This window comes from Nylanderia fulva, unplaced genomic scaffold, assembly GCF_048542155.1.
Source record: "Nylanderia fulva isolate GAGA-0341 unplaced genomic scaffold, ASM4854215v1 Scaffold6, whole genome shotgun sequence".
Taxonomy (NCBI): Eukaryota; Metazoa; Arthropoda; class Insecta; order Hymenoptera; family Formicidae; genus Nylanderia; species Nylanderia fulva.
In genome coordinates, this window is record NW_028190698.1 from 3,176,828 (window position 1) to 3,193,653 (window position 16,826).

The 16,826-nt window shown below is 42.2% G+C and overlaps 1 protein-coding gene across 4 annotated transcripts in view; it reads right to left on the reverse strand.

The window, feature by feature from the left end:
• Window positions 1-16,826, reverse strand: part of pxb (putative Hedgehog signaling attenuator pxb) — a 393,744-nt gene that overhangs the window by 10,944 nt on the left and 365,974 nt on the right. For all 4 annotated transcript variants that reach the window (XM_085487730.1, XM_029316242.2, XM_085487729.1 and 1 more), the window contains 2 exons: window positions 14,909-15,149; window positions 2,099-2,210 (listed from right to left, as the gene is read on the reverse strand). In XM_085487730.1, the coding sequence (XP_085343856.1) occupies window positions 2,099-2,210; window positions 14,909-15,149 (353 nt within the window). The remainder of the gene's footprint in view (window positions 1-2,098; window positions 2,211-14,908; window positions 15,150-16,826) is intronic.

Below are 16,826 nucleotides of genomic sequence, written 5' to 3' on the forward strand. Positions count from 1 at the left end.
TATCGTTATTATTAATAAGTAATTATACATAATGGAAAAAATGTAACTTAAAAATACTTTCTCCGCGAATGAGTCTGTTAAAGAGTAGAGAAAATTTCATTTTGACACACAGGTTCAATTTGCTCAATTCCGCGAACGCGGGTTATCCTCTCCTCGTCGACGTGATCGTCGAGCGAATCCGATCCGTTGAATTCCCTAGCGTTTTTGCAAGCCCGCGAGGGACAGGACCACCCCCTTCGAGATCGATGTTCGCCCTCGTCTCGAAACTGGAGAACGACGACGCATACATAGCGTATACATACACACGCGGGCCGGGCTCGTGGTTACGACTAATGCACGCGGTGCAGCATGTATATTCGATTACCGGGTCCTCGTCAAACGTCGAAAGCCTCATCACCATACTAATTAGCCGTTCAACTAATGGGAAGTATAAGTCAGAGGTCGTGTCACGCTTATCTCCCTTCGGTAAAATACACGACGGCACAGAAGAGCGGGAACACTACGGGAGAAGAAAGAGAGAGCGATGAAGAGAGAGAGAGAGAGAGAGAAGGAATGATAGTGACGAGATTATGGGAGAGAAACAGGCGAGAAGACACAATGTAAAATTGCATTTATCAAAATCTCGTTTCCTGTAACGAGTTTAGACTGATTATACATTTACAAGATCTTTGAGAGAGTTGAATTGGCTTTGCTGTTCATTGTGTATTTGTTTTTATATCGTAGATTGTATTTTACAAATTTAAGAATCTTATGGATTCCTAAATTTCGTATATTCTCGAGCATATATTTTTAGAAGCTGCTTAGATATCTGTTTCTATAAATTTTTAATGGACGCTTGAGGAACGCTTCAACTCCGTAGATTTCATTTCTACAAATGATATATAGATAGAAATTTTTTCTCTCACCGTGACTTTTCTATAATTTAAGGACTTATACATATATCCGAATCGCGAGAGAGTCCGTGTTTTCTCGTCCGCAAACATTCTTACTCATTTTTTGTTCAACAAAAATTCGAGATTCTTTTGTAATCTCACGAGATTCGTAATGTCACCATAAATCCTCTCCTCTCTTTCTTTTTCGCACATTTTCAATACCGCGCAAACTCATTGAACCACGCGGAATCTTACATTCGTAAAGTGTACTTTCGCGACACGCAGATTTTCACTTGGAATGCCTTTAAAAAAGTTCCGTCGATTCTTTTTGCCCCGTAAATCTCCCGTACCGTAGATCTTTCCGTAAATCGCGACATGCGCGAATCTGCCGGATTATTCTGATAAATGCAGTCTCGCAGTACCAGGATCGGAGAGAGAGAGAAAGAGAGAAAGAGAGAAGGAAGCAACGTGGAAGTCTCGCAAGCGCGCGTTAGTCGGCGGGATTCAACGCAGCCGTATGTTAATCGTGTGTTAAGCCAACCGACAGACGGACACACCGTGTTGAAAACTCTCTCGTATATACTCGTGTGCCATACCTATGCGTTTTGCCGCGGGCATGTTCGATCCCGAGGATACCTCCCTTGCGTCTTCAGAGGCGAGTCTCATCTAGAAGGAGAGTGCGTGATTTGCGTCTGCGTGTGAACACGTCGTTTTACAACGCGTCGCCGAGAAGACGACGGGGATATCTCGACGATCTCGGAAGGATTTTTTTTCAACTATATGACAATTTCTCAGCCGAATAGATTAGCCTAGCTTGAGATTGAACTAAGACGATTTTGTTTCTTTCGTTTTAGTTTTGCTTGCGCTTATAAGATTCATTTATATTTTTATTTGTTTCCTCTTTTCACCAGCCGTAATCACATTATCTCGCTGAAAGATTATCTGCCGAAGGAACTTTAAGTAAAGATATATATCCCATTTTTTTTTTCAGTCTTGAAAAAAGGAAAAGATTTGTCAAATTCGCGTCCAATTCGAGAGTTATTTCTTTTTCTCTCTCTGAAATTAAATCTTTTAATGAAATATTTTTAACTCTTTCCTTTTTCCACCGTCCCATTGTTGTTCTCGAGATTCTCCAGTGCGATGTTCTCCGTAAAAAGATCGCGGCACAGTAAAAGGAGACGCTCGGGCGAAGCCGTCCAAAGTAAACATCGATTATCGGCACTTACCGTTGCTGAGCTCCTCGTAGACAGGATTATAGAGATCCTGCGATGTGTAAGGATCAGGACCGGGGCTGCTGCAGACGAACACCCCTCTCCCACCCTCCTTGACGTCCAACATCTGCCGTGATAAGAAAAATGTCAGTTAGAAAAAGAAGAATAACACGCGACGCGGAAAGAAAAAGAAATATATTTTTCTTTCTTTTTTTTTAATAAAATATATCGCGCATTATTAAACGCAACGTATATGGCGTATATATTTGCAATTGTTACTCAACTTGCGCATATAAAATAGCACGAAAGGTACGAAAAACGTGTTATCGCAAATTATTAGAAAGCGAGCATCGGATACCGTACGGTTTTTTAGCACCGTGAGTTATTGAAAATTGAGGAGATACGCCGCGATGAATTTTACGTTCGATAAAATCTCAATTCTACCGCGATGTTATAAATTATGCACCGTTTGAGAATTAAGACCACCGCCATTTCCCTCGCTTTTGCGAGTTTGAAGGATAATTAGTCGCGAGAGTTGTGACTAAAAATAGGTCAGCTCGTTACAAACGGGGTTTCGCGTTTCTACGCGTTGTTTTACGAGGCTCTTTAGGAACGGCGACTTGTTTACGACAGCGCTGGAAAACAATTAGCGAATAAAGGAAAGGGTAGCGAGATCGCGGAGAGAATCGGGGGTTGAAATAGCGAGAGAAGAAACTCAGAAGGTGAGATGGCGACTGGCACGAGTTTCCAGAGCGAGAAACCTTAACACTCTTTCGGCTTTGTTTTCCGACCGACGATTAACTCGTTCCTATCGCCTTCCTTCCTTTTCTTCCTCAAAGGGGGTCCACGAATTCTCACCCTTCTTATCACGAGTCGGGATTTCAACCCCGGAAATGCTGACTCGGAAGGCGAGGGCGTCGAAAGTTAATCCCTAAATTGACAGGGAGTTTATACATCATGGCGAAATAATAAGGAACAATCTCGCCGAGATTCATCCGACGATCAGTCTTGCTTCCGTTGGGTGCTCTTGTTTGACAGGTTGGACGATTAATTTTCACTCGATTTTGACGGGATCAACTTGTCAGTCGTTCTTTTTTTCGTCGTTAAAATATCAGTAATTATTTTCTTAACAACACAGAAAAAAAGGAATCCTTGATTCAAGTATATTTTTATTCTTGAACGCTATTTGATTGATTTGAGCATAGAATGCTCTTTGTAATCAAAAATTTTCATTTGCCTTAATAATAAATAAGTTTGTGTGAAGTATATTTTATCCTTAAAATATATTCTTGTTTTAAAAATCGCATATGGTAAAAACAAACTTAGTCACATTTGAACTAAGAATTATTATATATATTTGAAGGTACCGCTTATATCCGATGCACACTTGTCACTTGTCCTTGCAATATTTATAAATAAATTTCAGCTTCAACCAAGAATATTTTGCACTTTGTTTTAAGGATAAATTATCCTTTATCCAAAATTATTTATATTTGGCGCTATTATAAGGATAACATATACTTGAATCAAGGCATCTTTGCATTCTTTCAAGGATACTGTTTTTTCTGTGAAACACACACATGTGTCAATTAAAATGATCGGCAAATTTTTCTCTCCTCGTCGCAGGACACCTGTGCAGGGTTAATCGAAACGCTCGATTGACAGCAGAGAGGGATGAAGGCCGTATAAGCGATACACGACATAATTGCGGACGCGGATATGGTTTAATCCCTTCACCTCGAGTTAGCTCGTCCTCGCAACAGCTCGTGCGTCGTCGCAAGTGGGTCTCCTATCGGTGTCTCGATGGTTTGCAAGGCGAATTTGCCACGGGCTTTGCTCTTCGATTCGACCGGAGTATCGCGTTAACGGACGCAAATGGCGCGCTGCGATCCCCAATCTATCTCGCTCTATCACTCTCACCCACGTGGAGGGGATCCATAACGTTCTATGATCCCACCGGGATACCATTCACACACACACACACATACATACATATGCACGCACACGGCGATTGAAATTCCGCTCTAATTTCGGAGAGCTCAATTTCTCGCGCGATGGATATCGAGTATATATATATCTCCCGAATGTCAAAAAATAGATTTCGTTTTATTTCATTATTTCAGATATTTTACTCCTGAAGATTTAGTTATGAAGGTACGTAATATGTCGAGAAAATTGAAAAAAATCGTACGGTTCACTATATACGGGGGAGAGAAAATTGATCGAAATGTCAAATTGATCGCGCCGGTGTCTTAAAAGATGAAATGTGTCCTTCGATCGACACGTCCGAGATTTAACGCGAGGTATCCCGATATAATCCGTGCGAGATATCTTTATCCGGCGGAAATTTTTTCCCGCCCACACGTGTTACCGAGAGATATCGCGATCGCGAATGTTAATTTGGTTTCCTCCTTCGCGGAAGATATTTTCATTTCCTTGCGAACGCCGTAATACAAATCTCGCGTAAAACGGGATGATCGTGTGACGTGAATTCGACGTGCGCCGCGACCTCGTGCGGGGGTTGAAATATCGCTGACAGAGAGCGTGTGGGAGTATATCGGGTTCGCGTCGCGCGTGGTTGTACGTCTCTATATCTAAAATTATATCTCTCGAATTGAGTCGCTTCCTGCCTCTCCTCGGACGGAGGATGAATAAATGGATCCGATCGCCGGATGTATCGATTATACACATCGCGTGTCTATTTTCCGTATTCTCGTGATTTGTCGTGTAATCGCGACGAGGATACGCGAAGAATCTCTATTTTTCGCGCGAAGTGTTCAGTTGATAGAAGCGTGGGTCGAAAGGTCGAATGTCGACCGCCGACTTTATAAAACATTGAAAACAAAATCGACAAATGCATCCTGTTCGAATGCATCGAGTTGCGTTCAGTTTACGAGGCCAATCGATTGTATTTTATTGTGCGCAGAAAAATAATCACGCGGCGCGAAACATGTTTCATATTTGATATCGCGCGATCATGAATGAGGTATTATTTCCCGCGCGCTATCGGTTAGCAACGATATTATGTTGCAAAAATCGAGGGACGCTATCGAATGGCGAAACCATTAAAGTATCCTTGATTAAAATATATCTTTGATTTGTTCATGCAGATTTGTATTTTTACATTCTCCCGGACAGCGAAATAAGCAACTATATTACATTAAAAATTTCAAATATAAATATGTATATATAAATATAAATATTATATATATATATATATATATATATATATATAATATATAATAAATATATAATATAATATATATATATATATATATATATATAATATAATATATATATATATATATATATATATATATAATATATAATAAAACTAAATATGAAAGATGTTCCAAATATTTTTGTACACGTTCATATAAGCATGGGAATATATTTTCTAAACTCGCGCGTGTAAAAGAATTTCAACTACTTATTAAATCTTTGAAAAGTCTCTGTTGTCGATTTTCGAAACGCGATTTTCAATCGCGCCTGTAACTCTCGAGTACATACGGAATATCTGCGATCCGGTCTGCTATCTGCGGATGCAATCGAGTGCTCGCAAGACTCACGAGTGCACAAATTGCCGGAATCGAGTTAACCACTCGTTGGTTCCGCGCGGGGTAAAAGAGGAAGGAGAGGCGGCTACTGCAAAGGAAACCGACCGGATTTCTCGCATCCCCCATTGAACTTCCCGAGGCGGTGCTATCGTCCACCGGAAAAAAGAACTCCCTCGTTTTTCCCCCTCCGGATTCGACCGATAGCGAATGCCGGCGGTCTTGAAAGCGCGCTGGGTTTATTATCGTGTTTAGTCTGCGGAAGCCGTCATCGTGGCATCTGCGATTTTTCGAGTGTTTAGCCCACTTGATCCTTGTATATCTTTTAATTCCACATTTAGCAAAGATTTAATGCTCTAAACGCGATTATTCGCTTCCGAAAAAGCGTTTTGTTAATCGTTGCGGCGGCAGATTCCAAATATTTGTCTGTAAAAATAAATATTGTGATGGATGATGATCCTTCAAAAACCCATTAAAAAATAAATGTGATATCGCAAGAATATAATTATATTCTTACATTTTCTTTATATATATTTAATATATAAAAGAGAAAAAAATTGGATATAGAATTTAAATAAAAACTTCTATTAATATTTTTGATGAATACAAATTTTTTTTGTACTTAATAATGTTGAATAGTTGAATGCACTTGATGATATCGAATCTTCTACGTTGTAATCAAAAGTGGAATAATTGTAATTAAACCGTTGAAATATTTTCTTCATATAGAACCAAGGCACAATTCTCTTTTCAACTTGCAGCAGTGACAAGATAATTTTTACTTAAACGTCTCTTCTATATATCTCGTCCACGAGAAATAGAGTTGGGAGACTCTTGAAAGTCGAATTACGAGTTCGCCAAGTCGCGTGTCCAACCTTCGACCTTTCGGAATTGAGTTAGGCACCATTAGCGCGAGCACGAGATAGAACGAAGGCGGAACTGGGTTCTCTGAATCGAACTTCCGTTCATACCTCATCTAAACGGTGCAAATGGCAGGACTTCTCCTGTAAGCGAATAACGAAATTCGTTTCACGTTGATTGACAGAGTAAATAAGCAAAGTTGGAATTGTCGTATGTCACATTTAATCACATTAAGCTGACCTTCTTTTAAACAGACAAACTTCTTCCTAGGTACTTTTCGCGTTTATATATGCATACGCCCTTTTAAATATTTCGTCCTTTTTTGCGTTCTTTTTATTCAATTTTAATATTAATTTTTTATTTTCTTGGATTTTGTTGTAAAATATTCGCGACAAAGAGATGGAAGGGATGAGGAATAATTTTGCATTTATCGAGAACAGAAGGTTCCTGCCTTCGTAAGCGCGCTAGCGCATTTTTAGACGAGTTATGAGAGTTGGCAAAGTTCCACACGTTTGGTGAATTTTCAATCTTCCGGCTGAGAAGCTCGATATTCGGCCGGTTTCACTCGGACTTGATTATCCTAATGATTTTACGGTACCCGACGCGAGTTTCACTTGGCCGAAGAGGCAAAACGCAACCGACTTTCCTTACTTCTTTCCTGCTTTTTCCTCCATTGGTATTAAAATTCTATGTCTGTTATACGTCCTCTATAATGACGCGGGCTGGTGCTCGCGGGGGCCTTTGAAAAGTTGATCGTTTTAATGACCCCGTGGCATCTCGCTAAACTTAGATCTTCTCTTGGACGTCGGGCGACAGTGCATACTTAAAGCATCTTAGCTGACATGAGAGGAAAGGAAGAGAAGAAGGAAGAAAATAGCAGAGTCTCCCTCGTCCTTCCAACTAACTGCAAAAGTTCGCGACATAAATAAAAAAGAAATTCAGGACCACTCTGAATTAATTTCGATCGATCGAAAAATGTGTGAATTCGAATCTCTCATCCCGGATGACGAGTTGGAGAATATTTAGAAACAGTGATGTATTAAAAGCGAAAGATCAATTTACGATCTTTCGCGACAGTTTATAGAATTTCTGTAATTAGGAAACGGTAATTTTACATTTGTGCACGGAGAGAATTTTCTTTTAGAATTTGTTTTGATAATATGATAATTGTATATATATAGAACAATATGGTATTGGAATAATTTTATAAGGGTTTCTCCGATTGATATTTACAACAAAAAATATTAATATGTACATAGTCAATTTTACTACAATATAATAAAATTTATCAAACATGTTTTATATCTTATTGTGATAGATATTGATTTTTTAAATGTGGGAAATATTAATCAGAAAACTCTTACAAAAAATTCTTGCGACACCATATTGTCCCATAATTAATTCTCTGAATTAATTTCGATCGATCAAAAAATGTGTGAATTCGAATCTCTCATCCCGGATGACGAGTTGGAGAATATTTAGAAACAGTGATGTATTAAAAGCGAAAGATCGATTTACGATCTTTCGCGACAGTTTATAGCATTTCTTTAATTAGGAAACGGTAATTTTACATTTGTGCACGGAGAGAATTTTCTTTTAGAATTTATTTTGATAATCATATGATAATTGTATAGGACAATATGATATTGGAATAATTTTATAAAGGTTATTAATATGTACATAGTCAATTTTACTACAATATAATAAAATTTCTCAAACATATTTTATATCTTATTGTGATAGATATTGATTTTTTAAATGTGGGAAATATTAATCAGAAAGCTCTTACAAAAAATTCTTGCGACACCATATTGTCCCATGGTTTTCAGGGTAAATTGTAAGAAAACAATGTTCTCTGTGTGATTTTCGTCAAGTGAAACATTGAGTGCAAGTTGCAATCTTATGCTTCTCCACGACATCTGAATGAATAAACTCATCTGTTTCCATCTAATGTTTCTTGGCGTATTACTTGCCGTATCTCTAACTTTAAGTGACAATCACCGACACGCGCTACAGCGTCCTACATATATTCCGAATAATATCGAGCTTGTGTGTGTGTGTGTGTGTGTGTATGTGATCTCGCGCGACATGTCGTGACTGTATCGCGTTACTGTAACCCGCTAATTGTTAGTTACTGCGCCAATTGCATTAGGTCCTAAGCCCAGGGTGGTCGACTGCCTTCTCCCCTCCTTCTCACCCCGCCCATTTGCCCCCCATCGTTATTATGTCGCTACTGCTTTGCAGATACACCGTCTCCGAGTTAACGATACGGCGCGCGTAATCGAGACCCGACAACAGGTGGATGTTAGATCGATAGACTTCCGCCAGCGAATTGACCGTCCACCGGGTTTATCCGGCGCGGAGATTTATGACGGGTAAAAAGACCCGCGGACGAAATAATTACGGTTTGCTCGCGTCGTCGAATAAAAAGTCCCACCCCTCGCCGTCACGATTTTTTAACACCGTAATATATTTTCGTAATCAAAATCGATATCCCTACATCGCCGCTGTGCAATTTCCTTATCACGCGTGTAACTTGGATAACCCGGTTGTGCTCCGCGTTTTGTATTTAAACTACGAGGGAAACACGAAAAATTCGTTAGGGTTTTATCGAGTTTTTTTCTGATGAATTTTCTGATTGGCGGATATTCAAACGCTGTATCGAAGAATTAAATCAAGGGACGGGGAAAATAAAATCATGACAAGTTTATTCGAAACTAAATCAATTTTAGTTGAATTTAACGTGTTTAAGAAACGTCTCTTTCGTCTTTCTTGATTAGAAGAATTTGGAACTTTGACAAATACTTATATAAAAAGATAGAGTGATGTAACTAATTTACGTATTTAAAAATTATAGTGTAGAGAAATAATTTTAGCAGATTTTATAAGATTTAAAAATTAATATTATATGTGAAATATATAAATCAACGTATGTTCTCTCTATGCTTTTATGCAGAAATAATTGGACGTGAAAATAACACATGTTCGAAGCTGAATTATTTAAAAAACAAACGAGCGTTTCGAAATTGACGGCGTATGCATATGTGTGATTTCAATGAACGTTTAATAATGTTCAAATATTTGAGTTTTACTTGGCCTCGTTTTACGCGCTCGTTGACGCGAAGACGTCAGCGAAATGTACATTATTAAAAAAAAAAAAAAAAAAAAAGAAAAAGAAAAACCTCTTTTGAGGAACGCGCGAGGTTGAAGGATGGTCCATAAATCGGCGACACATTATTATCGGGATTTTCCGGTCTACCAAATTCTTTTGATTCGCTGACATTCAAATATTTAAGCTTGATTCGACTCCGTGTTCGCGAATCGACAAGCTGTCATTCTGCGTAGCTCGCAGCAGAAAAAGATCGTGCGGAGAAAAGCTCTTGTGGCGAATAAAAATGAGAGCTAAATAAAAATGCAGTCTAATTGACACGCGACTGCTGAGATCGATCGATTGTATTAGAGAGCCGGGAGAAACTTGAAAAATAAAAGTTTTAATTTCATTAATTTTATCACATCGTGATATCATCTCGCACGTCGTAGAATAGAATCAGATATCAATATTTGGTTGAAACGCGACAAAGTCTTGTTCGAGTTTTTTTATTCAGGATTTCTAACGAAAATTCATCGTACCACATTATTCAGCGAGAGAAAACATTTTTTTTTACTTTTCTTTCATTCTTATTTCCACGATGAAATGCAGATCTTAAGGATATACGTACCGTGCCACTTCTCGTAGATTATTCTTTTATATACGAATGTATGCACCTTTTTCTTATTTTTTCAATTCCCAGATTTATGATTGCAGTACAGTGATTTCTGCTCTAGCAGTTAAGAATCAAAGTAAAAGTTATCTCGCGTCAGAAATCAAAGAAAAAGAGAGAGAGAGAGAGAGAGAGAGAGAGGGGGCAAAATTATTCGGAATTGACTATTCTCTCGACTCCATCCGATAGTTTCGTTTTATCTCGGCGATGACGTAGAAAGGCGAAACATTCCAAAGTCCTTTGACACCGAAGAGAAATCGCGAATGCCGCAGAAACGGATTGGGAGAGTGCGAAGCCCTTTCTCGAACCCTTTCACGGGACGAGAATCAAAATCGGAGCACGAGCTATATTCGGGCGCTTCTTTTGTTCATTTCGTCTTTTCCAAGCGATCGTAGGTCGCTTTTCTCTCGCGCCGCTCAAATATTTATGTCTCTTGTTCGTTCGTTTCGGGGCGAATCAACGAATCGAAATCGGCGACGCGTGGTTATCGAGATTTTCGGGCGTCGACCTCGCAAGTAGTAAGAGTCACTGCTGGCTCCGTCCAGAAACGAAAAGAGAACACGAGGCGCGTATATCCACCCATCCCTTTGGCAATTAAATTACACGGGCCTGGAGAGAAAACAGAAGAGGAAGAAGAAGAAGAGGAGGATCTTCGCGCCGCTGGATATTTGCTCGGCTCCATTTGCGAAATTAGAGATCTATTCGTCCGCGCGGGAGAGATGGCAATCGCTCCTGGGGAGCAAAGGTGACGCGGCACAATGGTGACGCGTCAATCTTTCACCCCCACTATATACTTTCCTCTGTTTTCCTCTTCCCAGAGGAGCCCGCCCTTTATTCCCTTTTTAACCTCCCGCGCGTTTCTTTTTCCCCGTTTACTCTCTTTCCCATCTCTTTCGCCATTTGTGTGTTTGCGAGGATTCATCACCGAAAAAGACGACTCGCGCCAAACTGTGGTCCATTAAATTCGTCTCTCTTTCTCACTCTCTGTAAATAAAGCGAGTCTGGAGCGATTTTTCTTCGTTTACGGAAAATTATTATGCGATTATAGTACAGAAAATCGGTGCAACCAGCGAGCGTACACGAGTTTATACTTGGGAAAAGTTTGAACACAGAAGTGGTTATTCCGTGTCCACGTGTCATTGTCATTGTATTGGGAGACGATTTTTCTGGATGCGCGAAAGAGAGAATTCGGCGTTGATTTTTTTTTGTTCCGCCCTTTCTCTCTCTCGATCGCGCGTAAAAGCCTGTTTCCGCGATACTCAATCCGTGACACTTTGCTTAGAGTAAAATCCGCGTGATTTCGCGTGCGCAAACGGGATGCGAGGAACGGGACAGGATTGTGGACCGGGTCAATAACCACTCCTCGTCAAATTTTTCAGCAAAGTAATTTTATTTCTCTCAAACCTCTTCTCTCCCACCTCCCTCTCTTTCTCTTCCATTAACTCAAGATATACAGAGGACCGTCGTGTTTCGCCCTTCGCCTCGTCGAATTCGCGACTTTTTATTCACAGAACACCGGTGCCGACCGTTCGGCGAGGCGGTAATCAACGATAATAAATAACGTTAATAATACTAATAATGATAATAATAATAATGTAGTGTAATAATAATCGTAATAATAGCAATTAAGACGACAATGATAATAGCGGTGTCCACAATCGCACAATTATAATGATGAACAGTTAGCTATAATTTACAAATCGGAAAATCAGATCATCATCTTTCCTCGCGACTTCCTCTTTCCCTCTTTTATAACTATATATATTAGATCCTGTCGATCGCGTTTCTCTCTGGTAGGTGTGCTATTTACAAAATTCACGGGTCTAATCTCTATAATCTATTTACAACCATAGAGTGCGCCCGGGTACCGTGCCCGCACAACCGACGAATAAGGCCCCTCTCTCTCTCTCTCTACTTTCCTAACTTGTCACCGTCGCGTTTTCCCCCTTTTTTCTTTTTCACACGTCTCTCGCACTCTTTCGATTTGTTAGTTTGTGGAGATTGCACGGGCACGGCTCCGAAGTAACAAAATAAATACTGACTAGCCCGCCCTTCTGCGTCGACGACGACGGCGGCGAACGAACGGAAGCTTGCGTGACTCGAACATTTCATCGATAAGTTAATGGTAAATTAATTTTGTATTACACGTGCAGGCAAAGTGGCACTTGTGTGTGTGTTTTCTGTGCGGAAAGCGGCCGATTTCCCACGCCGCCATCTAGCGGCGACGCGGTGAGTGAATAAGCCGCATTCAAAGCCATTGCCTACGGCTGAGCCGCGTTCAAAGTCATTGTCCACGGCTGAAGCCGTAGGCAATGTATTGAACACGGCTATTCCCGCACCGTGCCGCCGCAAGATGTCGGCGTGCGATCGGCCACCTCGCGCACAGAAAACGCGCACAAAGCCACTTTGCCTACACTTGTAATACAAAATATCGTGTGTATCAAGTGCGGATTGACAATTGTTCACTTGTGTGGGATGGTCGCACTCGCCTTCGGCTCGTGCGTCCATCCCCCGCACTCGTGACCAATTGTCAACTTTCTGCACTTGATACACAATATACTATTTTTTCTCTTTCTTTGTGTATATCGAGTCGAACAAGAGGGAATTGTCATTGTTGGGTTGTTTGCTCTGCAAGAGATTAGGTGCATCTAGAACGACTTATTTCTACTGTTACGTGTAAAGTAATGTAATTTTTTTTCTTGCAGAAGCGAGCATTCGAATAATTGTCGTCTTCGAATATTTTCTGCATTTTTTCTGGCATTCGGATTACAAGATGCTTTTCTTTCTTTTTTTTCTCTTTTTTTTAGCAATTATTATCTTCATATATAGTTTAGATAAGAGGTAAATTGATTTTTTTTAGTTTAAGCATAGTGCGTGTACAAAGTTGCCTTCTCTCTAACTACATTTTTTCTAGAAACGTGAAAAAACTAGCTACGGTCTTCTCAAAGTGCAAAAGCATCGTGTGATCTGAATTGTTCAGAATTTTCCCGACACGAAATTCTCAATGAATTTATACGGTAAATTTACCTTTAATGAATCACTAAATCAGTCAGCGTTCAGGAGGAGGAATCGTAAATCGTTTACACTTTTAGTCACATTATTCTAAAATGTTTTCCGAGCATCATAAAAATCAATTTTAGACGCATCTTTCAATTTCGAAAACACTGACTAATTTTCCTCATGGCGATTTATTAAATCTACTTCCGAAAATTACAATCGGGATTCTACTAAATATCGAATCGAAGCTCTTATATATGAATGAATAAATTGGATGGGATAAATGAAGAACACAGCACTCTCTTGCAGAGAAAACAAATCGAATCACGAAGCGCACACAGCCTTAGTGTCAATGTCAATGTGGAATACCTTGTGTTCCGTCTCTCCGTCCGCTCGCCGAAACCCGCCGGAAGGATAACCTTACGACGATAGCCTTAGACGGGACACAGCTGCGACGTCGTCCCTTTTCTAACATCCGACGTCACGCGACGTCACGCCACGTCACGTCACGTCACGTCACGTCGCATCGCGTTACGTCACATCACGGCACGGGGAGATACTAGCTCTCGGTCGACCTTGACGCGATACCTCGCGAGATATGTCGAAGCTATCCCGGTTTCTCTCGCCGAAGGGAAACGCGCGTGTCCCACGGGGGATATCCGAGGGTAGGTATATACGTCCGTTCCCTTCTACGCCGCGACGAGACTGTCGGCCGACGGCCAGGACGGCGCGTGTCACGTGTCCTGCACGCGCAGATAGACGTCCCGCTCTGGTTGACTGAGGAGGTGGTGTATCTGCTGCATGGTGCAGAGCGGACAGACCTCCTCCTCGGTGCCGTCGGCGACGAGCCTCCTGGCGGCGCCGGGCGCCCTCCTGCCGTTGTAGTCGACGATGTACGAGTAGCCGTCCGAGTCGACCGAGCTCGATCTCAAGGTCGTGGATCTCAATAATCGCATACCACGCCCGGGAGGACCGGCGTACCTCGCGGCCTCCAAATCCGAATCTTTGAAATCTATGTACGAGTAACCTTCGGAGTCCACCGAGGCTCGTCTACGAGTTGTCTCTCGGATCGCAAGCTTCGTCGGCGCCGTCGATCCGCCGATAGGACTCGCCGGGGTCCGCGCCGGGGAAACGCGCGGTTGATGGGTAGGAGTGATCGGGATACCGGAATCGCGAGGTCTCGCGGGGACTCGCACGTCGGCCGAGTACGTGGCCAGGCTAACGTCGAGGTCCCGACACGACGGAAACTCGTCGCGACAGATCGTCGCCGTGAGCGCCGCGGATGACGGGACCGGCGAGGGAGGTCGCTGACTCGTGATCAGGGCGTTCTGCGTGGCCAGCAGCAGGTGGCTGTCTCGCAGGAGACCGTTGGCGTTGCCCGGGGCAAATCGGGTTCCGGACGACTGTGCGGTTGCGGCGATCGACAGGGGGACTCCCTGCGACTTCGCCAAGAGGGCTCGCGGTGTCCGGTAGCCGCCCAGGACCGCCCGCGACGGCTTGTCCTGGACGCGGAGTATCGACCTGGGATCGCGGTAGTCGAGATAGTCGAGATGATGCGGCTGCGGCGGTCTCGTTTCCCTGCGTGTAGGTAGCAGCGGTGGTTCGCGTGATGGCGGTGGGGCCCGCGGTTGGCCCTCGTCGTGATTTCGTACCTCGATCGTCGGCGTCTGGCCGTGGCCCGCCGGCAGGTGGTGGTTGTGCAGCTGCGAGTGCGCGTGATCCGGGAGATCCTCGTAAAGAACGGCGCCGCCGCCGCCGCCGACGCCGCCGCCGCCGCCGATGCTGGGGCCCGAGTGCGGCTGCCCGTCCGGCAACGCGCGACCCCGCCCGGCGACCGCCGCCGCGCCCGCTGCGCTCTTGCACGGCAGCAGGTTTTGCACTTTCCGCTTGTGCCTGGAACAGATCGGAAGAAACGACATTTTTAGACGATCGCACATTTCTAACATTTTGCAATTTATCAAACAGATCCATAGCATCTCTCTCCGTAATACTTTCATCAAATTGCGTCCTATACATGTTTTAGGAATAATAGTATATTGTGTATCAAGTGCGGAAAGTTGACAATTGGTCACGAGTGCGGGGGATGGACCATCCCACACGAGTGAACAATTGTTCGATCCGCACTTGATACACACGATATTTTGTATTACAAGTGCAGGCAAAGTGGCTTTGTGCGCGTTTTCTGTGCGGGAGGTGGCCGATCGCACGCCGCCATCTTGCGACGGCACGGTGTGGGAATAGCCGTGTTTAAAGTCATTGTCCACGGCTGAAACCGTGGGCAATGGCTTTGAATGCGGCTTATTCACTCACCACGTCGCCGCTAGATGGCGGCGTGGGAAATCGGCCGCTTTTCGCACAGAAAACACGCACACAAAGTGCCACTTTGCCTGCACGTGTAATACAAAACAATTTATATATTAATCGTTTTATATAATTAAAAATTAAAAAATTAAAATTAAAGAAAATCTTTTTATATAATGAGAAAAAATTGTCTCGAGGTTATATGCACGTATTCCCTTACTTTCGACGGTTGTCAGATACTTGCAACTTCGGAAGTTAAATTCGGTCAGTTGGTACAATTCTATACGTCGTATCTGGTTTCATTCGAAACACCATCTCGGAAAGCTCATAGCGAATTCCTCAAGTTGGACGAGCGTTGGATGTTGATATTCTACTTTCCTCTCATCTCCTATACTCCCCTCTTTCATTTCCCCTCCCCTTGTCCTGACCAGTTCCCGTCGACACACCAGATTAGTTGAGAGCTCGTTGCAATTGTTTGTACAGGCGGGTGCTTTGCTGTGGGCGCACTCGAGAGCTTTCCTCGGTGTAAACTTTAATGAATTGAGCACTGCGTTTCCCTATCAGCGTCGTTTTACGTATATATGGGGTATTCCGGAAGCCCGTTGCGCGCTTTCCGTCGCGACTTATTATTACTTGATCATTGCACGATCGATTTTTTTTATCAACGAAAATATCGATAATCATCGAGTTACCGTAAAAATTTACCGTCAAAAATTTCTCTCGATTTTATAGGTATTTTTGGGAATGTTAATATGTAGATAATGATGTCTTGTTTTTTTTTTAATTTTGAATGGACTTTATATTGCGTCACAGAAATTTAGTCGTCGCTGTATTTGACACTAATGAACAAGAAGTGTACGATGATTCCGAGACACCCGGTATAATGGTGGCTCTTCGCCGCATTCATCATCTCCAACGCGAATTAACATATGCTCGACGAGCGCATAATAACGCGGTCGTGATTACTACTTGGTCTATATCCGCGCGATTGTACAAATATACGTATGTAATATGTACATAAATTGGCTCATGCTCTCACTTTGAATTAGCATTGCATCTTGCACGGAATGCAGACGATTTAATTTTGAATTGCACTGATCTAATATTGGACAGACACGTTTACATCGTTAAATCATGTTATAAATTATTCAGTGTAAAAAGATTGTTCATTTTGTAAAGAGAGAATGTTGGAAAAAATCTATTTTATGATTCCATTAAACGCGTTTTTCAGCTTTCCGCAAAAAAATTAGCTTTCCGTATATTTAATTC